Source organism: Colletotrichum costaricense (assembly GCF_030867565.1).
Source record: "Colletotrichum costaricense strain IMI 309622 chromosome Unknown Scaffold_16.1, whole genome shotgun sequence".
NCBI lineage: Eukaryota > Fungi > Ascomycota > Sordariomycetes > Glomerellales > Glomerellaceae > Colletotrichum > Colletotrichum costaricense.
Window position 1 is genome coordinate 853,017 of NW_026848245.1, and position 21,576 is coordinate 874,592.

At 54.7% G+C, this 21,576-nt stretch overlaps 8 protein-coding genes across 8 annotated transcripts; 4 read left to right on the top strand and 4 right to left on the bottom strand.

Annotated features, from left to right (window-relative positions):
• Positions 1–3,159: 3,159 nt before the first annotated feature.
• CCOS01_13081 (uncharacterized protein) lies at positions 3,160–3,606 on the top strand (the record flags this gene model as incomplete). The annotated part of the gene is made up of 1 exon (XM_060461227.1): positions 3,160–3,606. A coding segment is annotated over one exon (447 nt), but the record flags the coding sequence as incomplete, so codon positions are not given.
• A 502-nt stretch (positions 3,607–4,108) lies between these two features.
• Positions 4,109–5,226, top strand: CCOS01_13082 (uncharacterized protein; the record flags this gene model as incomplete). Its single annotated transcript, XM_060461228.1, has 2 exons — positions 4,109–4,210; positions 4,294–5,226. The coding sequence occupies 2 exons, from the start codon at positions 4,109–4,111 to the stop codon at positions 5,224–5,226; spliced, it is 1,035 nt and encodes a 344-aa protein (XP_060308430.1).
• A 1,044-nt stretch (positions 5,227–6,270) lies between these two features.
• CCOS01_13083 (uncharacterized protein) lies at positions 6,271–7,399 on the bottom strand (the record flags this gene model as incomplete). Its single annotated transcript, XM_060461229.1, has 2 exons — positions 6,271–6,893; positions 7,045–7,399. The coding sequence occupies 2 exons, from the start codon at positions 7,397–7,399 to the stop codon at positions 6,271–6,273; spliced, it is 978 nt and encodes a 325-aa protein (XP_060308431.1).
• A 2,435-nt stretch (positions 7,400–9,834) lies between these two features.
• CCOS01_13084 (ribosomal protein L13e) lies at positions 9,835–10,835 on the top strand (the record flags this gene model as incomplete). Its single annotated transcript, XM_060461230.1, has 5 exons — positions 9,835–9,837; positions 9,912–9,945; positions 10,030–10,076; positions 10,194–10,352; positions 10,440–10,835. 5 exons carry the CDS (start codon positions 9,835–9,837, stop codon positions 10,833–10,835), a joined length of 639 nt encoding a protein of 212 aa, XP_060308432.1.
• A 595-nt stretch (positions 10,836–11,430) lies between these two features.
• Positions 11,431–13,771, bottom strand: CCOS01_13085 (GTP binding protein; the record flags this gene model as incomplete). Its single annotated transcript, XM_060461231.1, has 4 exons — positions 11,431–12,956; positions 13,035–13,289; positions 13,345–13,476; positions 13,534–13,771. 4 exons carry the CDS (start codon positions 13,769–13,771, stop codon positions 11,431–11,433), a joined length of 2,151 nt encoding a protein of 716 aa, XP_060308433.1.
• A 999-nt stretch (positions 13,772–14,770) lies between these two features.
• On the bottom strand, positions 14,771–15,202 carry CCOS01_13086 (uncharacterized protein; the record flags this gene model as incomplete). Its single annotated transcript, XM_060461232.1, has 1 exon — positions 14,771–15,202. One exon carries the CDS (start codon positions 15,200–15,202, stop codon positions 14,771–14,773), a length of 432 nt encoding a protein of 143 aa, XP_060308434.1.
• Positions 15,203–17,838: 2,636 nt separating this feature from the next.
• On the top strand, positions 17,839–19,533 carry CCOS01_13087 (uncharacterized protein; the record flags this gene model as incomplete). The annotated part of the gene is made up of 2 exons (XM_060461233.1): positions 17,839–18,794; positions 18,855–19,533. The coding sequence occupies 2 exons, from the start codon at positions 17,839–17,841 to the stop codon at positions 19,531–19,533; spliced, it is 1,635 nt and encodes a 544-aa protein (XP_060308435.1).
• A 353-nt stretch (positions 19,534–19,886) lies between these two features.
• Positions 19,887–21,035, bottom strand: CCOS01_13088 (aryl-alcohol dehydrogenase AAD14; the record flags this gene model as incomplete). Its single annotated transcript, XM_060461234.1, has 1 exon — positions 19,887–21,035. The coding sequence occupies one exon, from the start codon at positions 21,033–21,035 to the stop codon at positions 19,887–19,889; it is 1,149 nt and encodes a 382-aa protein (XP_060308436.1).
• Positions 21,036–21,576: the final 541 nt, after the last annotated feature.

Below are 21,576 nucleotides of genomic sequence, written 5' to 3' on the forward strand. Positions count from 1 at the left end.
GCTCAATGTTAGGCGCCCGCAACTTCAAATTCAATGATTACTGGCGAACGAAGGCTGTCAAATCCTATCAAAACGGTCAAGCTTGTCACTTGTCACTCAAACTTGTCAGGCAGTATGCAACGAGCCGTGGCAGAACACCAACTGCTTTGGGGTACCAGTAAACCGGCGTCTGATCTCGTTCCTCTCAGTCAACCGTGACTCAGCTACCGAGAGCCCAAAGCCCTCAGAAGAACGGACGCGCGGCTGTGCGTTCGGCTGGCCCGTCCGACCAGTCTCAATCATTGCCTTTTAGAGTGAACGACTCGTGGGGTTTAGGCGGGGGACCAGCGCCGTCTTGTGTGCTCGTCTGCGCGGTTGCTGGCGCACGTTCATGGCCCGGACACGCAAGGATTCTGCATTGTGACTTACCGTATTTTGGCAGATATGCCCAAGTTGCATTTCCGTGTAGGTATATTTATCGCAGATGGTACCCTGACGGCGGATAGCTGACGTAGCGTCAGAGATTATGAAAGGAACGGCTGAGACATGCAACTCTGATACGACTTTTGGGTAGGTATGAATGGATTCTACGCGGACGTGAGATGTATCATCTATAAACACAGCAACATCATCAACCAAACACTTTGTCAGGTAGGGTAAGGCCCATTGGGTTGAAGACGGGCCTCACGCTCCGTCTTGGCCATTGCTTTATTCTGCCTTTTGACGCAGGGTCGTGGTAGTACCATCAGTTGGAACCTGCGGCTCTGTGCTGTTCGCCGAAGAGCGAACCTCTTGGCAATCGAGGTTTGCGGCATGGCTCAGGCCGTGGAACCAGATCTTGCGCAAGTTTGGGCCGATTCGCGTCTTTAGGCTTTTTTGAGATTCGCGAGGTGGCCGAAGAGGAAAGGTGCGGCTGCCCTTTTTCGCACTGGAAGCCTTATTTACTTTCATACCTAGATCGTGACTACGACATCGCGGAACTAGCTACACATGAGTCCGATAGACATTCTTTACCTGGTGATCACTGCCATCGAGTAGACCTAAAGACCGGGTATGTAGAAAGCCTGGGTGCAGACGATGACCTCAACGACGACATAAGATGGCCACTCAAGTTCAACACCCTTCGCAACATGATCTTCTCTAGGGACTCGCCTCCCATCCACAATCAAGTCGCCCCAAAAGGATATCGTGAAGGATTACTCCGTAGCGATCACGAATAGTCCCGTGACCCCGCCGTCATGGTCGGAAAAGTCCTGGTGGTGCAACCCAACCCGCCCACTCAACCGCTTTCATCCTACCCACCCCGGCCTCTCATGAAGCAATCCTGAAACGCAGCCCTCAACACCACTACACACCGCAACCCATCACGTCCCTTAGAGTGTCCTGTCACCCTGTGAAGATACCTCTTTTCAACGACCAAGACACAAAAAAGAAATGTGTGAACATGCCACAGGGTGCCAGAGGTTGAACAGGCGGGACGAACCAGCAAATCGCCATGCAGCGGCAAGAAGGTCACGTCGCCTCGAACGAACGTACGTGACCCTGCAACTTTCTTTGGCACAGATACCCTCGTCTTCTTCAGCGGCCGTTTTGCTCCTTTCGAGGTTTCTGAGGTCAGGTACGAGGTGATGGAAAGGGTAAGTTCTTGGTCGGTCAGCAGTTGCTAGTCAGTCAAATCTTTATCAGGGATGTGTAGCTGATGGGGACTTTGTCCGCCCGTTTTGACGCGAGGAGCGAGAGCAAGTTTATGATGTTTGGTCTGTGAGATGGGGTGAGCAAGTTGTCATGTTGGTTTGTGGTAGATGGGCACGCGACACATGAAATGCTACAATCTTTCCAGCAACGGTGCGAGCTGGAAAGAAGAAAGAAACTCGGATATCTTCACATTGGGAAGTATCAGGACGTTGAACATGCCCCCGGTCACTTGGATATTGGGCTGGTAGGAATAGCAGCTCTTTGGCCATTGCTTTCTTTTCCCTTTTCGTTTCTAAGGCTACCATGCCCTATATCACACATTCGCATTTTGCAAACCGATTGTTGCATGTCTCTTCTTATTCTCCGATCCCGGTATTCGTCCTGTCCTTGTCTTGCGGTCGTGGTTGATCCCCAATTTGCTTGGACGATTTGGGACCAAGTTATTGCCTTGTCACGGTCTTTTTCTCATTTCCAGGAAGACAGCCCAACACTCGAACCCATCCGCATTGCTCTTCGATGTTCGTATCCCAACGTGTAGTATGGCAGTCAGCTCTCGTCTCCCTACGGTCTTTGAACTCGCAACTTGACGCCATCACATTCCATGAGAACCCAACCACCCTCCATTGAACAAGATCTTTTGTTGTCTTTCATATGCTCTCTTGCCTTTCTTTTCCCAGGTTCCCGGCGGGTTCAATTCCAGCAGGGTGGAACTAGCGCCGTCTTAGCGCCCCTCCTCCTCCTCCCTGTCTCCACCTCCGAGTCTCCGACCTCCCGTGTCGTGCTTGCCGTGGAGGGTGCGTGGTTGCGTGGGTGTGCGCGCTTGCCTAAGGTAGAAAACTTTAGGGGTGCAAGTGGAGGCGGTACGTCCCCTAAACCGTTGGTCCGGGAAGAACCTTGACGGTCTGGGCCCTTTCGGCTCCTTCTTGCTTTGGCCTTTTTTTCTGCAATTCTTCTCTCCTGCCTTCCCTCTTGCTAATGGAAGTCCTGAAGATGTACCTACCGCACAGGCAGGGCGGGGACTTAAGGCTGCCAATGGAAATTGAACATCGAGAAAGAGGGAATTGAATGCCGGTAGGCTCTAGGTACCTTAGGTATTGGGAAGGAAGGAAGGTACTGGGTGTTACTCGTTAGGTAGATGAGGCGAGGCGAGGTGTGAAGGAAGGAGCCTCCTGGTGCCTCTTGCTTTTCCCCCTTTTGTGGCGTCTTTGCGCTATTCCGCTTTCTGGCAGGCTGCCGTCACTGGTCTCTGTCGTTCCTGCTGCCTCGTGTCGCCGTTTCTCGAGGTGGCTTACAAGGCAAGAAGGTGCTCAAGTTGCTTTCCTTCCATTGTGTGTAACTTCCATGTACGGATAAAGTACCTTATTTTGCCTGTCTCTGCTTCGCTGCTTCCCTGGCGGATTACTTTACCTACGACTGCCCCCCTTCCCGACAACTCGGTTTGGCTTTTCTGGTTTCTCCAAGATACCTTCCTACCTTGCCTTCTGAGATACAACGCCATCTTCGTCCATCACAGCCAGTACTCAGGACGAGACTCATCCAAGAAAAGAACAAAAGGGAAGCTGGCGTCGGACAACAACTGCAGCATCTCCAATCACGACCAGGCCACCGGATCTTCCCACCTCATCCTGTCCTTCCCCAGGTGAATTACTGCAGGTAGCCCGCCGTCCACAGCTTCCGCAGACCGCAGACCGCAGACCACAGGCGCTGTGCAGATCGAAGCCTTGCCTCATCGGGTGCGACTTACACCACGCACCACCACCACCCACCACCCACCACGCACTGCGCAACGTCAACCTCCTCCGAGTCCCCAACTCTTGCTCCTCCTTCTGCTTCTTCCCTCCCATCTTTCTTCTCCTCTTTCCGCTCTCATTCTACAACTATCGCAGCATCACCTTGCTTAAACTCGACTCAGCCTCCCTTTGCGCGAAGTAGTACGCAGTAGCGACCAGATAGAATTCAATAACCCGCCAGGCCAAATACGAGGCCCCCTCCCTTTACGGATACTGCCTGCCTGTCACTTTTGCACCCGCAGCTGCGCCTACGCCCGCGCCTGCCACCACAACCTTGAACCAACCACCCCCCCGCCCATCCCGGCACCTTCAGTCCGGGGCAACTTGGCACCTACACCCAGCAAGCACCCAGCACTCAGTACGAGCGCAAGCACCGCCAGCCTGTGCACGAGCAGAAGAAAGGCAGCCACGGCACACTCGGTGCCATCCATCGTCATTCTGTCCTGTCCTGTCCATCTTCTCTTCTTCAACATACCGAACGACATAATCAACTTTACATACCAATATCAGAGTCTCGACGCTTATTATCGCTAGTTGCGCCTCTGCATTTCATCCGCTAGCCGTTCACCAAAATCGCATCCAATCCCATTCCATTTACATACACCCATACCACACCTCCTCCTCCCCACACCACGGCCTTCACCATGTTCGGAATCCAGCATCACCCAGACTTAACTCGGAAGAGAGGACGTGACGATGAGGAGGACATGCACAATGGCACTCTGAGCTTTGGTGAACACAGAAACGTAGGCCATGCCCATTTCTTGCTTGACCCTCTTCTCTGTGATCATCTGGAAAAGCATTACTGACTTTTCCCCCCGTGAAACAGAAACGCCTTCAATGCCTACCCCTCCGAACATCGCCGACCTCCTCGAAGCGCTGGTCGACACCCGTTATACCGCTCAACGCCGCTCCTTGCACTCTGACACCAGGCGACTCGGACTCAGAGGAACAACCCAGGTCACACTTCTCGCCATGGTCGTCATCACCCGCGCCCATGTCTTGCCAGCCCTCGCCCTTTGGTCCGACCGAGCCCGATCGTGACATGGACATGATGGACACAATGTCGCCGCCTCCTGTCCCGCAGCAGCACATCCAGTCAGACCAGCCCGCCTCTGTCAACGGCCGTATGCCCACCCCGATTCAGCCAAACTTTGCCTCCCAATTCATGAATGGCGGCTCCTCAGCGCGCGACTGGCGCGGCCCGGGTCCCGCGGTGAGCCATCGTACCGGCGTAGTGAATATGGGCCACATGCACGCCGGCTTCGGCAGCGACGAGTCCCGCTCCATTCCTCGTACCATGGAAGGCACCGACGATTGGCACAGCATCCAGAATCGCCGTCTGCCGTCGCCTATTAGTGAAGGCGAGGACTCGGCGAGCCATCTGGGCAGCGGAAGCCTGAGCCCCCCGGGAATGGTCCTCGATAACGGTTTTCCGTCCAACCTGACTGCCCGCTTGGAACAGTCGTCTCTCAACGGACACGATCATCACGATATGGGCATGATGGATGTGGAGGACCACTCACACATGATGAGTGATGATCCCGTCACCACTACCATTGACGCCGCTCCCCTTGAAACGACGTCAGCACCGGCAACACCGTCGCCTGGACGCAAGGGACACATTCGATCTAGGCACACTGTCAACTCGTGGACTTGGCAGCCTGGCATGAAGAAGAGCTTCAGCATCGGTTACCGTGCTGATTGCGAAAAGTGCCGCCTCAAGGTGCCGGGCCACTTTAATCACATTGTTGTCTCATAGAACGGGCAAGAAATCGTTTTGCCCGATGATTTGGCGTTGCAGATGTTTCCCAAACGGAACAGGCATCGCCCTAGAGAAGAACAAAAACGGAGAGAGTTTGACGAAAGGTGCTTTGAAGAGTTACAAGATCGACAAGCGATTGCATTGATTCAATCAGGATGGTGTGTTCCGGTCGAGTAGGCACGGAAATCATGATTTCGGGACGGGGGTTTTCAGAGACATGGGAGTCTCGGCTTGCGGTAATACCACATTTAGCGCACATACTTTACACTCGCTCGGGGCTTGTTGGGCAAGCTCTGTTTTCACGGTTCATAGGTTACCGGTAAGCATGATTTGGGATTGGGAAGTCGACTGGCCCGGCGTGGCAGTTTGAGACTCGGCGGAAGCCTGCATTCTTGAAGCGTTTTCGCGGTTGTACATAATACCGGTCCAAAGGACATAATTAAGCGGCGAAAATACGCCAGCGCTGTTCATTGTCAGACTTCCGTTCTATGCATGTGACTGTGTATCGAATGACGAGTGATACTCGGGAAATGATCGTATCTGTGTCAAGCAAGTGAACCCGAGTAAACATGGGTTTCCGGGTACGGGATGCTTCGCGGTAGAACGGAACTTGGCTGTGCAAAGACGAAGGTGATGTTATTTTGCCCCCTTTCCCGCATGCAAAGCTTTGTAAAGCCGGACGCCGTCTAATGCACAATCCAGTCTAACACGTATGATACAGTGACACTTGGCAGCCTCCTCCCCCTCTCCCTCCTCTTCGTCGTCTTCGCCGTGGTAAAAGACGGCCTTGCCATCCCTTCTCTCCCAACTCGCCCCCAATTTTTGTACCGACGTAGGTGTCCGTCTCTCCGACTCTCTATCTAGGGGTGGAGATTGTCGTTTCTCGTACACTTCCTTCAAAGCCGACTTGTTTTTTGTTGTAGCGCACCAGCTATCGTCACATTTCAGATACAAAGACCTCGCCGTCTTCCCTCAGCCCACCTCAATCGTGTATCATATTATAACAACGGCCGTCGAGAACTTGGTAAGCAGTCGTTTGCTCTACCACCACCCCTTCTTCTCGGCCTTCTTCTCCTCCTGCGGGAGACCGACCTGGTCCAGCGGGCCGCCTCGGCGCTGGTTCTCCCTCTCGCGCTCGAAGGCGGCCTTTGCCTTGTCCTGGAGGAACTCTTTCCTGTCCTCGACGGCGCGCGCGAGGTCCGTGGCGCGGACGCCGGAGGACTCGTCTTCCTCGCTCCAGCTGGTCTCTGCGGCGTCGGATTTGCTGCTGCTGCTGCCGCCAAAGGGCCACCAGCTGCTGCTCTTCTTTTGTTTCGGGGCGGGTGCGGCTTCAGAAGTTGTGGGGAAGGCGGGAGCGACGGTCGCCGAGGAAGCTTCGGCGGTCCTTTGCTGGCCTGTACCAAAGATCTTTTCGGCGCCCGTCGTGTGGGTGGGCGCGGAGAGCAAGGGCGGGAGCTTGACGCCCGTCTCGCGGGCGAGGGCGTTTGCCTCCTCGACGAGGGTGATTTGGGTGTCGGTGGCGGTGCCCTTGATGAAGGCGAGGCGGGCGGTGGCGAGGGCGTCGTCTTCCATTTTGCGCTGGGCTTCGATGAAGTCGGTGCGGCGTTGCTTGTTGTAGGTTACCATGTCGTAGACGGAGTAGACGGAGACGAGACCTGCGATTGCTTTGGGGGTGTTAGCCTCTTTTTTTTTTTCCGCTTCTTGCTTCATCTTCTTCCTCCATAAATCTCCTTTGAGACAAATCTCGAATTGACCGTGTGGGTAATGCCCATTCTCACTGCTCCAAGAATCGTACGAGGGGTTTTATAGACGTACCCGTAAACCCGACCAACCCGAGGACGGTAAACTTGTGCGCGACATCAAAGAAGCGACGGCTGCCGCCGATGGCGCGGTCGAGGCTGGACGTCTGGGCCTTGCGCGCCGCCTCGTGAGCAGCGCGGAGGCGGCGGACGCGGTCTTCGGGGCTCTCGCCCGGTTGCCGGCCGGGGATCTTGGGAGGCTGTGGTGACTTTGTCGCTGGTGTTGAGGATGCTGTTGCTGTTGTCGATGTCCCTGTCGGTGCTGCTGCTGCTTCTGCTGATGTGGGAGAGCTCTTGGATGCGGCGTGCGGGGTGGTCGAGGTGAAGCGCGTTGCGTCCGAGGCGCTCCGGGGGCCTACTCTGGATGCCATTGTGGTGGTGTTTCTTGGTCGAAGCAGGTGTTGTAGTCTCGATGATTGCCTCGGCGAACTGATGGGATCGGGGGGTTCGGGAGGCAACTGAGGCTCGTCGATTTAATTGGCCTTGGACGGGAGGTCGGCGACGTTACGTTCTCTCTCTGGCTCGGAACACGGGGGAATGGGACGGGGGCGACGCAGAAGCCGAAAAAAGCACTTGTCATGAGATTTTTTGGAGCTCTGGGAATTGAATGGGTCCCCTTGGACCTGGGCTGCTTGGTTTTTTGGAGGGTTGTGATTGGTGCGGCTTGTCCCGGGGACCTTTTCTCGTACGACGACGGGCCAGGTGCTTGGGAAGGGAGCTTTTTGAGCTGTTGGTGTCTGGCGGTAGCTGGGGACAGCTGGGACCAGCTGGGGTCTGTGTAGGGAGACATAGATGAGGGAACTGGTGAGGATTGATTTTGCAAGGGAGGCCAATTCATCTATGAAAGCATCGCGATACCTGATACAAATATTCACGTTCCATGGCGGTTGATTAAATCCACGCAGAAACAGAGATTCCACTGCTGCAGAGAAACATCAGACATTAGGTGTAAAATTTCACCGCAGACCTGGAGAGATTGCGAGTAGCCCCCGTTGGAAGAAATATCTACAAATGCCGGAACATTGAAGTCAAGATGTGCTTGCTCTTAGGACGCGTACTTGACGTGGTAAGCTTCTTTCGAGCTAGCTTAGCTGACGATCACCGAGACCTTGTGGATGATGGACGACTACCTGAATGAGAGTCTGGCACAGCTCAGCTTCCTCTACGCCACCATTGACAGAATTGGGAGCTATCATGAAGTAACGGAGCTTCGTGTCGCACTTCAAGTGATCCGGCGACTTCTGACATTGGAGACATAACTAGCACTAGTAGCACGCAACTGATCCTCAACGTTCTCACAGCACCAAAAAACCATTCAGAAGTCTCTTCTTCATGACGCTGCACCAGGCAGAGCACACAATGAAAAGGGTTGAAAATCAAAAATTACAACAGCGATGGCCCCGAAGGACTATCGAGAGAGGAGGGCTCCACGATGTGCAATGCAGGCATCCCTCTCTGCGTACCGGATTTCATGATCCCCAGGACGCCCATCAAGGTAAGTATGAAGAAGAAAAAGAGGAAAGCAGTGGAAATGGGAGAGGAGAGCGGGGCATTATATAGATATTCTGCAATCTCCCAAGGTGCGCCGCAATCAGTAATGGGAGTGAGGGAGTGTCACGTGCGCAACGACCCTTTTTCGCGGTGCCTGAGGCGGATGGAGCACTTGGAAGTACGTATCTGTTCCTCGGACTTCATTGAATTTAACGACGGATGGGAAGGAGCACGCTGGGCATGAGTTGAGAGGGGCTACAAGCTCACACCACCTGCCGGATACTGAGCTGTCAAAGTACCTATGTCATGATGGGAAGGCACCATCGTCTCGAAGATGCAGTGACATTGTGGAGTTGTAGACCAATTAAGGGAAGGAATGGACATCTGATGAGGAAACACGCCAAGCACTGAAGCCTCTCGGCGAATACTTGAGCAAGTGTATTTGCGACTGTCGGGAATTGGATATTATTGAGATATCTCAGTGGAACTCCCAGATACGGTGCATCGTCGGCTGTTCATATTTGCCAGTAAGATGGATGGTCATCGGCATCATGCGAGGCTTGTACCAACGTAGATCAGCTAAGACGGGCATAAGGAGCTGGTGAAAGGGTACTGCACGTATCTTGCGACAACAAGTGAGCACTGAGCAGGAGGGTATCACCAACAAGAACAAACACTCACTGGCTGAGCGCGCAGTTCAAGATGTGCGGCGGAGCTGCTGTCTTATACTTCACTGAACCAATTTTTCGTAGCACACTATGATCTGTAAAGCATTGACGAAATGAGAAATGTAGCGTATAAAAAATTTGTAAAAGTGGTAGATTGATGGGAAATTGGACGCACTATCCAGATGAATTGCCCTGGTGCAATCAAGCCTCCATAATAGGAGATTGAAGACGACGATATCAAGCATAGAATACCTTCGACGACGGACTCCATGATACCAATGAGTGAGAGCTCTCTCATACCTACCCGTGCTACCTTGGGTACCTTTCCTCAGGTAAAGTGGTTCCTGCCAGCTGAAATCCACTTGCACACCGAAAAACCCATCGCCTCAGCCACAAGACGAAAATCCGGAATAGGGTTCGGCCGTCGCCTGTCCTTCGCGCTGCCACACCAGGTGGATCCCACAGCCAATCAACAATTGCGACCGTCCCACCCCAAAAACCTCCAGTACGTACCGGCCTTTCGTAGGGTTTTCATGCCCTCCAGAGATTTTGACTCGTCCCTCTCAAGGAATTTTCGAAGCCTGCAGCAGCATCTCGACGACGGCCCATCCGGACTACTAACCCCTTGATCGCGCAATACAGGCACAATGGTATGTCGATACGCCCACGAGACTCGCCATTGATGGCGTCGCATCGCAAATACTGACGTTCGACTTTTTTCTAGGCGATCGCACACAACCAGCAGATCCCCCACAACCGTGAGCACCCCTCCACGCGAAGAGCGACGATTGCGAAGACGACGACCATCGAGACATAGCAGAGTACTAACACCATTTGACCAGACTTCCGCAAGGATTGGCAGCGCCGGGTCCGGACGCACTTCGACCAGGTATGATTCTTCTGCGCAGGATACTCTTTCTTTCCCTACCCCGGGGAAACAGACGAGATTGGGAAAATAGGAAATGGCACAAGAGGAATTTGGATCTGACTTGGAACATCACAACAGGCCGGCAAGAAGCACAGCCGCCGTGTCGCCCGTCAGGCCAAGGCCGCGAAGGTCGCTCCCCGTCCCACCGACTTGCTCCGCCCTGTCGTGAGATGCCCTACCATCAAGTACAACCGCAAGGTCCGTGCCGGCCGCGGTTTCACCCTGGACGAGCTTAAGGTACGATACTGAACTCCGCGAGGCACGCCCGGTGCCAGGAAGGACGAATATTTGGGAATGTTCAGAGAGTTAACGCGAGTCTGCTAGGCCGCCGGTATCCCCCGCCTTTACGCTCCCACCATCGGTATCGCCGTCGATGGCCGCCGCAAGAACCTGAGCGAGGAGTCCCTGGCCGCCAACGTCGCCCGCCTCAAGGCCTACAAGGAGCGCCTCGTCGTCTTCCCCCGCCGCTCCAACAAGGTCAAGCAGGGCGACTCCAAGGTCGACCTCTCCAAGACCGAGACCGTCAAGTCCCTCTCCGCCGCCCTCCCCATCGAGAAGACCGCCTCCGGCTTCTCCGAGATCTCCAAGTCCGACCTCCCCAAGCCCATCGAGGGCGGTGCTTACCGCAAGCTCCGCGACACGAGAGCCGAGGCCCGCAACCTGGGCAAGAAGGAGAAGCGCGCCCGCGACGCGGCCGAGGCCGAGGCTGCCAAGAAATAAACGCAGCACGTCTCTGTCTTTGCTACCGCTGCTGCTCTGCTGTCGTCTCTTGTGGTGTCGGGGGGCTTTGTTTGATGCTGCGGCTACTAGTGCAGCTAAGCTTAAGCTGCTGCATGGAAATGGGATTTTCGGCTGCTGCTTTCGACACATCAAAAACACTTTCGGAGAAGGGAAAAAAGTTCTTCGAAAGTCGGGTTGTTTTCTTCTGGCCTGGCGTGGGTTCAGTGGATTGAGATACTCTCAGGACAAGGTCATAAAGAAATTATTGCATTGATCACGCCCGCTTGTGTCGATTGCTGCCCCCTACACACTCCCCCAAGAATTCCCCGTCGTCTAAATCGACGGGCGTAGGAAGACGCATCGTACGAATACGACGTGACGTGTATCATGGGTCAAAGGTGACAGGAGTAGACTAAGGATTGATTCGATTGCTTTTCCAATTGTGGTTCCGTTCGGTGATGCTGTGATCTAATATTGTTCTATTACTGTGACATCAAATAGCATGAAAAGTCTCAAGTGCGGCCTCTGCCCTTATTCATGGTCAAGGAGCTATGAGGAACAGTATGGTCAGGCATCGTTTGCTTCAACATACCAACTACGCTTTGCCCTTCACCTTCTCATCAGCCATCAGCTCACCACCTTCCTTCAACATCTCCTCAAACGCAGCCCTCCTGACAGCCGGCAACTCAGCCGCGTGCCTCTTGACAAGCTCCGACACCATTACCAGCCCATTCTCCCGATCAACCTTCTTCATGCCCGCCGCCTGCGACGGGTCAGCCTGCTGCGGCTCCAGCCCAAGACCCTCCACCATGGCAGCATTATCTCCGCCGCCAACAACCACCGCCTGCCCATCACCCCCCGCAGCCGACGGCGCCCCCTCAATGGCCTTTTGATCCGTGCCGTTGCTGCTATCCTCCCCAGAAAACGTCCGCCCCGTAACAGCCTCCGTCAACGCCTCAAACGCACCAGGAACCTGCAGCGTACGCAGAACCACATCGGCGCCGTCCTTGGCGCGACACATGAGCGCGAAGACGAACCACGCCTCGCTGCGTAGCACGGGGAACTTGGTCTGCGTGACGAGGAACGCGAGCGCCTTGTTCAGGCTCGGATGCCGCCTATAGAATTTGTCTCGACGCTGCGCGCCGCCGTCGCCTTCTGCCTCGGCTACGGCCGTCGCGGGCAGCGGGTTCTCGGGGCGGAAGACGTAGCCGTCTTCGGAGGGGTCCCAGTCTGGTAGGATGGGCGGGATGGGCGCCGTGTGTAGGACGCGGCAGACGGCTGCGGCGGCGCGGGCGGCTTCGGTCTTTGTGTGTTCTGCGTCTGTGCGGGAGACCATGTCGAGGAGGCGGTGGAGGTGTGTTGTCTCGTGGAGGGGGGATAGAGGGTCAGGGGAGAGGGGCGCGCAGAGGCGGCGGACGTTGGTGGGTGTGTTTACGAGGAGGAGGCGGGTCAGGGAGACGGCTGTGAATTGGACTTGGGGGTTTACGTCGAGGGACCAGATGCGGGGGAGGATTTCGGGGGAGAAGAGGCCTGCGTCGCCGAGGACGGGTTTGTTCTGGGAGGGGATGGCGAGGTTTTTGGCAAAGGAGAGGCCGGAGTGGAGGAGCATCGTGTCTGTTGCTTTGGCGAGGAGGGCGGCGAGCGGGAGGTGGACGGCGTGGTATTTGACGAGGGCGTAGGAGGCTTCGTCGGAGCGGGCGACGTTGCCCAGGCAGAGGCAGGCCGCGGACTGGAGGTGGGTGTTGTTGGGCGTGAGGGTGAGCCAGCTGTAGAGGGTGTCGAGGACGGGGGAGCCTATGGGGTGCCGGAGGGCGAAGTCGTCTGCGTAGGAGACGTCGGCGAGGATCTGGATGAAGGACTGGGGGAGGGATTTGAGAAGGACGGCGGCGTCTTCGTCTTCGACGCGGAGGGCGTCGAGCTGGGTTTGGAGGTGGTAGAAGGTGGCGAGGAGGACGGGGACGGAGCCGGTTGCGATGAGGGCTGCTTGGATTGGCGCGTGGGTTAGGTAGGCTAGGGCGACGGCGGTGAGGGAGACGAAGTCTTCTGCGTCGGTTGTTGGTGTGAGGGCGAGGGTGAGGAGGATGGTTGGTGTTTGCGGGGGTGCAAAGTTGGCTTCGGTTTCTGGATGAAAGGTGTGAGCTTTGTGGTTCTATGACTGAGTGAGGGAGGGAGGGAGTTAGATGGGTGAGTGAAGCGTACCGTGTGTGGCGAGCAAGGCGAGGATCTTGCCAATGATACCCATGAGATGCGGCGCGTTGGCGAGGCGTGGGCTGGTGAGGAGGTTGACGAGATGAAGGGTGAGCGAGGAAGAGCTCGCTTGAATCTGGGCGGGCTCGTAGTCGACGAGGATGTTGTAGAGGACTGGCACGGCGAAGGGGAGGGCGGTGTCGTCGGCGAGAAGGCTGATGATGGAGGTGATTGCGTTTGATGACACGACCCTTGCGCGGTTTTCATCTAGATTTTGCGTTAGATTTCTTTGCTGAAGAGGATGAGTGAACAAGAGTGGTACCTGTGTCGGCGCATGAGTTTCCGAGCAGACGGAGAGAGTGCTTCTTCAACGCTGGTCTGAGGTTCTCCGTGGAAATGACAGAGAGGAAGAAGTCGACGATGCCCGAGTCTCCCAGGGGCAGTCTCCATGATGCTGTTGAATGTGTTAGCTTAGATCTCAAAATCAGTAGTGTGAATCAAGGGGCCTTACCATCTCTGCTTCCGTCGCCCAGCTTCTCCGCAACAAGGTCAATTTCTTGACTGCCACTATTCCACTGCTGCTGCGCAGTAAAGAGTACATCGCCCAGCAGTGCGGTCCTGTGCGCGCGGCTCTGGTCTACGGAACCTGGATCAGCCCAGGCCGAGGCGGACGAGAGGATGTTGGCGATGGCGTCTGGCGCGAGAATCTTGCCGCCTTCCAACGGTTGTTGCTGTGCTGATTCAGCCATTGTGATATCTAATGGGGCGTTTCTTTCCAGTATTTTGCTGTCCCTATCCAAAGATGAACTCAGCCAGAAGAGAAAGAAAGGTGAAAGGCCAACCAGCTTATAAGTGAATCCCTCACTCTAAGGTAACTCGAAACGAATGGCAGAACTGGTTAAGTCGTCCTCCTTGTTGCGTCGTCTTTTTGCTGCCCGGAGATGGGATGAGCTGCGAGATGCTGCGGCCGGCGCGAGTTCCTTTCCCTTTTGGTGCGGGCGTCGTTGTTGGTGGGGTTGTAGTTGTCGCAGGTGATTGGCTTGCGGGGGGTTTGTGCGCCAGGGTGGGGCCCTTCGGAGCTTCGGCGATGCTTTGTCACGGCCCTCTGCCGCCTGCCGCCTCCGGGTGACGGCGTCTGCTCCGGACTCGGTCTTGTTGGCAGTATCCTATTTCGAAGCTTTTTAGTGTTTGTTTAGATATTATTAGAGCTGCCAGGCCTCTTGTGGCATGATTCTAGCCTTCTCCGTTGACGTTGGATGCCAGGACTGCAGTGTGTTCTTTGTTCACAGTTCTAAATTGGAAATCGCACCAAACACGTCGTAAAATCCAAGTATAACCCGCATCCAAAAGAAATTACTGCCCAATAGCATGAAATGAATCACACAACATCAGAGAGTTTCATGATACCTTCTATCTAGTGGTTGAAACAGTCTTCATTTATGTTATTTCTGCCGAAGGCCGAGACTGGAAGCCCCGCGTCAGACGCTGGCCATTTCACGTAATTATCTCGGTACAGTGCTTGGATGAGAGAGAGTGAGATATTACAGACATACAATGATGAAATGAGATAAGTGCTCATCGTAAAAAGTGAGTGTGATGATTGGTTCTGCTGGGATGATCAGAAGAGCTTCTCAGCCTAATAACCGAAGATGGAGCGAAACAAGTGAGATCCATGATGGTCAACTACAAGTTTACAGGAGGTAAAGACAGATAAAAAGCACGACATTTCATCGATCGTTTGGACCCCCTCAGTGACAGCTACATCCACACTCTTTGGCATCCTTGCAATCCTTCCCACAAGCAGACTGCTGCGCAGGCGCGCATTGCTCCTTGCCAGAACAAGTCCGCCAGTTCCCGTGCCCGCCATTCCACGCCGTCCAGCACCAAGTGCCCTTGTTTCTGTCGCACGACTCCCAGCAGTAACCCTTGCTGCAGCCGTATTTATCGCCGAACCAGCACTCCCGGGCCTGCAAATTCGGGGACAAGCCGTCCTTGAGGGTTAGGGGGTGCTCTCTGCACTTGCGGATGTTGGAGGGGTCGACGTTGCTGTCGAGGGAGGAGGCCGTGTAGGACATTACGCCGAGGTCACCGCATTCTTCGGCGGCGGTGGGGGCGATGCCGGCGAGAGTTGGTGGGAAGTTGGTGGCCAGGGCGAGGAGGATGGGGATTGTGAACTTCATGGTGGTGGCCTGGGATTTCTGTTAGTAAGGTGAGAACTTGGTGAAGGAGTAGGATTTACAACGTCTGCTGCAATATCGAATCAACAAATTGTGATTTTGTTATCTTTAATGCTCTCTTCTTTTGAGCTGCCCAATCTCTACTCTTGTAATTCGGTCCGGGGAACGATGTTGTATTATAGCAGAAACTCGTTTCCCATCAGGGCTCAGTCTTCGTATTCAATACATATTGAAGAGCAGATAACTACATGCTCATCTCACAGTTACACTCTTAGCTCAGGTAGACTTAAACGTTGCGGTGAGGATGATGATGCCTCATCGTGCACAACAATGTCTCATACAAGTGGTTGTCCGACCATCTGTCAGCATTTACGACTTTGTGGGTATTCGTGTTCAATTAGCACGGGGGCAATCCTTCTTGTGATCCAGTAAGCATTGTGTAAATATGCCAGAATGTAAGTGATTTTGCTCATGCTGATCTGATCCTTTGAAGAGGGTATGCAAGATAACTACATGTACAGCTAATCGACTCGGAGTTTGGCAACACTTCCGCAAAAAGGCCTCCGTGGGGAGAGATCGAGTATGTCAGCTTGTGGAAAATATATTATCGAATGCTTTTAATACGTATGCAAATTCGTGACGTTGAATCTCTTATTATCATGATCACTGCCTTCTGGTACCGGACCCACGACTAGGCGCGGGCGGAGGTGTGTTTAAACCAGTAATGGTAGCAGTGGTCCTCTTTGGTGCTCCCCCTCGTTTTGGACTTTCACCTCTTAGTAAACTTAGAAGACTAAGGTAGAGAGAGATAAATATCTGGCTTTTCCCCTGCTTCGCCTGACTCTCAAGAAAGGTGGTAGACCTAAGCGATTGGCGCTATCTTGAGATGGGGACTGCGAAGCGCAGAGTAAGGGCGCCTTGAGTCGTGTTCTTGGCCAGAGCGGCCGACAGCTGAGCTGACGCCAAGCCGTACCATTTGATTAACGTTGGTGAATGTTTTGAAACACTCATCCAACGAGCTCAATTATGGTGTAAGACTTGTACTAGCCCAGACTCGCTGTGTGACTATAGTAGGCTATTGGAGTGACCACGCAATTCAGTGCTTTCACTGCAACACGATGCCAACCGTCGTACTACACATCTCTTTGATATGACCAATTAGCAACGGAAATTATCACTAGCTCTTTCCACCAAAGGGAGCACGGTTGTAAGACGGCCATGTTGCAAGCGGGTGCGCCTATTGGTGTTTCGGTAGTATGCAGGCATGTGGTCGCCGACCAACGTAGGCGATCAAATATCTAAGAAAAAGAAGCCTTTGAGAAGCCCTCAGTCGATATGATACATCGTAAAGTAAGTTGTGGACGAATCTGCTGGTATGCTAATAGTAGTCTGCCTCTTAATCGGAGACTTTGCTGCATGGGACGAAATGCGGATGTTAGACATGGGTCAGCCAACCATGATAGCTGGGCTGTCAGCTTATAAACAGTTGTTGGCCAGATTCTGCCGGCATGAGCGCGTATCGCTCATTACAGCAATGCACTCCGGGTATATGCATCGAGGTTCGTTGGAGTTCTACTGCATGCTGACTGTGCACTCAGTGTCTTGGCGTAGGGTGACATGAGAACCAGTAATGGCTTGCCCGTATGCTTCAATAAGTCCTGCTTTCACTCTGGAATTCTCAACATTGGTTTCGTAGTGAACTGTCTCGATGAACGTGCTGCTGGTTGTGGCTTGTGCTCAGGCTTGAATGTGGCCCTGATGCGCATTGCCCGGAGAGACTTCGCTTTCAAATAAGGCGAACCGTCTTTAAGAGAAGGCCATCTGTGACGTAGTGTGGTGCATTTCTTTGAAAAAGCTTTCGCTTGATGTCGCTAGCTTGCGCCGCACCCTCCCGTGTCTCGGCATCTCGGCGTAAGACGCCCGTCGAACACGCCGTTGCCCGGGGTATTGGGAGAACGGGGGATGGGTCTCCCGAGGTTCAGTCAAGCACCGCCGGCTCTTATTCCCCGAAGCTGGGCAACGAACGACCGGGGGACCGACTCCTGGTGTGATGAGGAGTCGAAGGCGTCGCGTGAGGAGAAAGACACACCCCGGAGCTCGAAAGGAACAGAGACTCGTGAGGAGAAAGAGGAGGAACCTGGGGTAGATCTGGGGTAAAACCTCTTAACTCCACGTGATGCTGCATCGGGCATCGGGGTAAAGGCCTCCCCGGCGCGGTTTGGATGCGCACCAACAAGCGTCGCCAGCCACCACCATTCGAACAAGGCCAACTTGTGACAGTCTACGGATACCGGCGCAGTGGTCTGATTCAACCTTAGCTTCCTCCGCGTTTGTCTGGTAGCCGGGGTAGGTCGCTGCTTGCCCATGGGGAAAACTTGAAAGGGGGCATCGGTCAATATACTGGATGGTAGGCAAGCCGGCGCTATCCCGCATTCGCATCGCGACTCCAATTCGTTCCCAAGTTCCAATCTGCCAGTTCGTCTCGAGATATAAGAGGACCGTTGCGCCGGATTCACTACTACCCTGCAGGCCCGCAAACCAGCAGCCGTCAGTTCGAGCCGGTTCCTCCAAGAGACAACGACGACAAAAGTTGACAAAGGCAACCCACTCTCTTCGACGAGACGACGACAACCATCACAATGGCAAAGCCAGTCACCGAAGAGGTCCACTCGCCCGGTGCCGACACCGACGACTTCCAGGGCCTCGTTCTCAGCGATGTCATCCCTCGCGATCGTAAGCCGTGGTACAGCGACTGGACCCTGTGGAAGCTCAACCTCTTGCTTCTCAGCGGTCTCCTGACCCAGACGGCAACGGGCTTCGACGCCAGCATGCTCAATGGCATGCAGTCACTCCCACAGTGGCAAGAGTTCTTTGGCGAGCCGAAGGGAACACGCCTCGGCGCCATGACGTTCGGCCCCAATGGTGGCGTCCTCATCTCCATCCTCGTCTCCTCTCAGCTCTGCGACTGGCTCGGCCGCCGGAAGCCCATCTTTGGCGGCTCGATTCTCATCATTGTCGGTTCCATCATCCAAACCTGGTCCCTCAACTACGGCATGTTCGTCGCCTCCCGCTTCATCATCGGCTTTGGACTCGGCATCATCTCGACCGCCGCCCCGCCCCTGCTGTCCGAGGTCACGTACCCTACCCACCGCGGACAGGTCGTCTCCTTCATGATGGTTTCCTGGCCGCTCGGTGCCCTCATCGCCGCCTGGGTCACGTTTGGCACCTTCAAGATGACCAACTCGTGGGCGTGGCGTCTTCCCAGCTTGCTGCAGTGCGTCTGCTCCGTCATCCAGGCGTCTCTCGTCTTCTTCTGCCCCGAATCGCCCAGATGGCTGATTTACAAGGGCCGCTACAAGGAGGCCAGGGACATTCTGGTCAAGTGGCACGGATACGGGGACCCCAACTCCCGGCTTGCTCGCTTCGAGATGGCCGAGATCACGGCCACGCTCGAGGTGGAAAAGGTGCAGAAGAGGTCGCGCTGGGCGGAATGGATCTCGACCCGCGGCAACTGGCATCGCTTGTTTTTGGCTCTGTACATTCCTGCCATGCTGCAGTGGTCTGGCAATGCCTTGACCTCGTACTTCCTCTCAAAGTCAGTCCAGACTCAAATCCCCTTTGTGCTTCGTCTCAATTGCTAACAAACTTCGTCTAGGGTGCTCAACTCGATCAATGTCACGGATCACAAGACCCAGCTCCTCATCAACGCCGGGCTACAAATTTGGGGTTTCCTCTCGGCCTGTGTCTTCGCCACCATGGTGGACAAGTTTGGTCGACGCAGGCTCTTCCTCGTCGGCATGTCAGGCATGGGCGTCTCGTACATCATCTGGACAATCTGCTCTGCGCTGAACCAGGAGACCGGCTTCAAGCACATGGGCTACGCGGGCGCCGTCTTGGCCATGATCTTTGTCTTCTCCTTCTGGTATCACGCCTGCTCGCCCATTGGCGCGACCTACATCATGGAAGTCACACCTTACTCGCTGCGCGCCAAAGCCTCTATGCTTTACCAGCTCACCGGTAACTTGGCGGGTGTCTACAACTCGTTCGCGAACCCCGTTGCCATGGAGGCGATTGCGTGGAAGTACTACATTGTGTGGTGCGTGGCGATCGCCATTCACCTTACCCTCATCTACTTCTTCTTCCCCGAGACCAAGGGACGGTCTCTCGAGGAGGTGGCGGAGATCTTTGACGGACCGGACGCGGCGGTGGGAACGAATGCTATGAAGCAGATGGGACTTGATACGCATGCTGATGCTGCGGTTGACTTTGATAAGGATACCCACAAGGGCTTGGATTCATCCAAGGCTACGGTCACTCAGATTGATCGGACGTAGGTGGTTTGAGGAGGCCTCCCCTTGATATATACCTCGTTTGAGGCAGCTCTCAGCGGTAGTCACCAATTGAAGCATAATTTTGAGCAAAAATAGCCTGTGCATGTGAATCTTTGGCGACCAGAGATGCGCGATGCTAGACAAGATGAACTTCTGTGAGACGATCATCTCAAGTATGATGTCGAAGCTGCCGAGTTCCGTCCAACGTTCGGCGGACACATTCCTAGGGCCCCAGCTAGGAGGATAGCTATTGGGTTACCGTATTGGTGCACTCATACGACTTAATGATTCTCGTCATCTGGTTTGATGAGACAAGGCTTCCAGTACACTTTTGATCTAGCTTCTATCTATCTAGCTTAGATACTCGTCTGCCTGCCTGCATTAGGGAACGACATTTGTGATGCGCGCGCCAGCCTGAAGGACTTTCCAGTAATGTTAGGATCTGGGCCCAAGAAGTTACCAGGGAAGCCGACATCGAAAGGCTTGACGCTTTCCAAGAACGCAATCTGCTCATCTGTGAGCTTGATCTTGAGAGCATCAATATTGGCCTTCAAGTGCTCGACCTTGCGCCCGCCCACGATGGGAATCACATTCGGCGCCTTGCTGCGGACGTAGGCAAGGGCAATAGCCGTCACGCTCTCCGTGCCGTGCTCGCCCGCCACCTTTTCCAAAGCCTCGCTCATCTTGACCTCCATCTCCGTCTGCTCGCCGGTGCTGACAAAGGACCGCAGACCCTCGCCGGCCTTCTTGCGCTCCTCCAGCGCCTTTTTCGACTGGAACTTGCCGGAGCCCAACACGTCCCACGGGCACAGGGCCATGCCAAAGGTGTGGGCCATGGGGAGGATATCGCGCTCAAAGTCGCGGTGCATCACGCTCCACCGGCCCTGGTACACGCTAAAGGGCGTCTTGCCGTGGTCGACTGCGTACGTGTTGGCGGCGCTGACGACCCAGGCGGGCGTGTCTGAGATGCCGAGGTAGAGGACCTTGCCCTGCTCTACGAGGATGTGAAGCGAGTCCATGATCTCCTTGATGGACGTCGTGTAGTCCCACCAGTGCAGGTACAGGATATCGATGTAATCCGTGCCCAACTTCTTGAGCGAGTCCCGGATGCTGACGTGGAGACTGCGGCGGTGGTTGCCCGTGAAGTTGGCCGTGTGACCCTTACCCAGGGCGTGGCTCTGGTAATCCGAGGTGTACTTTGTGGCCAGCACAATCTGCTCTCTGTTGCCCCTCTCCTTCATCCAGTCGCCAATCCACTTTTCTGACTGCTCGTCCTGGTAGCCGTTTGCCGTGTCGATGAAGTTGCCGCCGGACTCGACGAAGGCGTCGAGGAGCTTGTACGACTGCTCCTTGTTCATGGCGCCCATTGCCTCTGCCCAGGCTTCACCGATGGACATGGCGCCGAGAGCCAAGGGAGACACCCGAATACCTGCATTGGGCGAGAGGACACGGAGCCTTCCCAGCTCGGTGGGAGGCTCGGGCGCTTCTGCCATGAAGTTGGACATTGTGGTTGTGTTTGAGCAGGATTTAAGCGGTGTTATTTAGGTGTAACAATGAGCTGCCGACAAATCCTTGTGAGAGCCTGGTGATACTGATTAAAAGTCCTACAACTAAACACCAAGACAATAGACGGACTGTAAGTCGTGAATTTATACTTTGCCATATGAGGGGCATCGGCAGTCGAGGACGGCTGACATATCAGTCCGGAAATATGGCCGGAATTTAGCAGAGCTCATACCGATGGCTCCATGCCGGTAACAGACGACCTCTCGATCCGACATTTTGATGCGGGGATCTGTTGCGTCTGTGACGTATTGGATGGTCGTGCGGCGCGTTCCCTGCGTCAATAAATGCACACCAAACCCGCCTGTAACCAATCTTTGCCGGTCATAACGACAGGTTACACCGGTGATACAGCATCTGGCTCAAGCCCGTGGTCATCTTCGCTAAAGCATCCGGTCGGCTTTGAGGAGGGACCGGCACGATCGGCATGGCCCGCGTTGGGGTTTACGGAGGGGCAGGCCGGAGTTTGCGGGGCTAACTCCG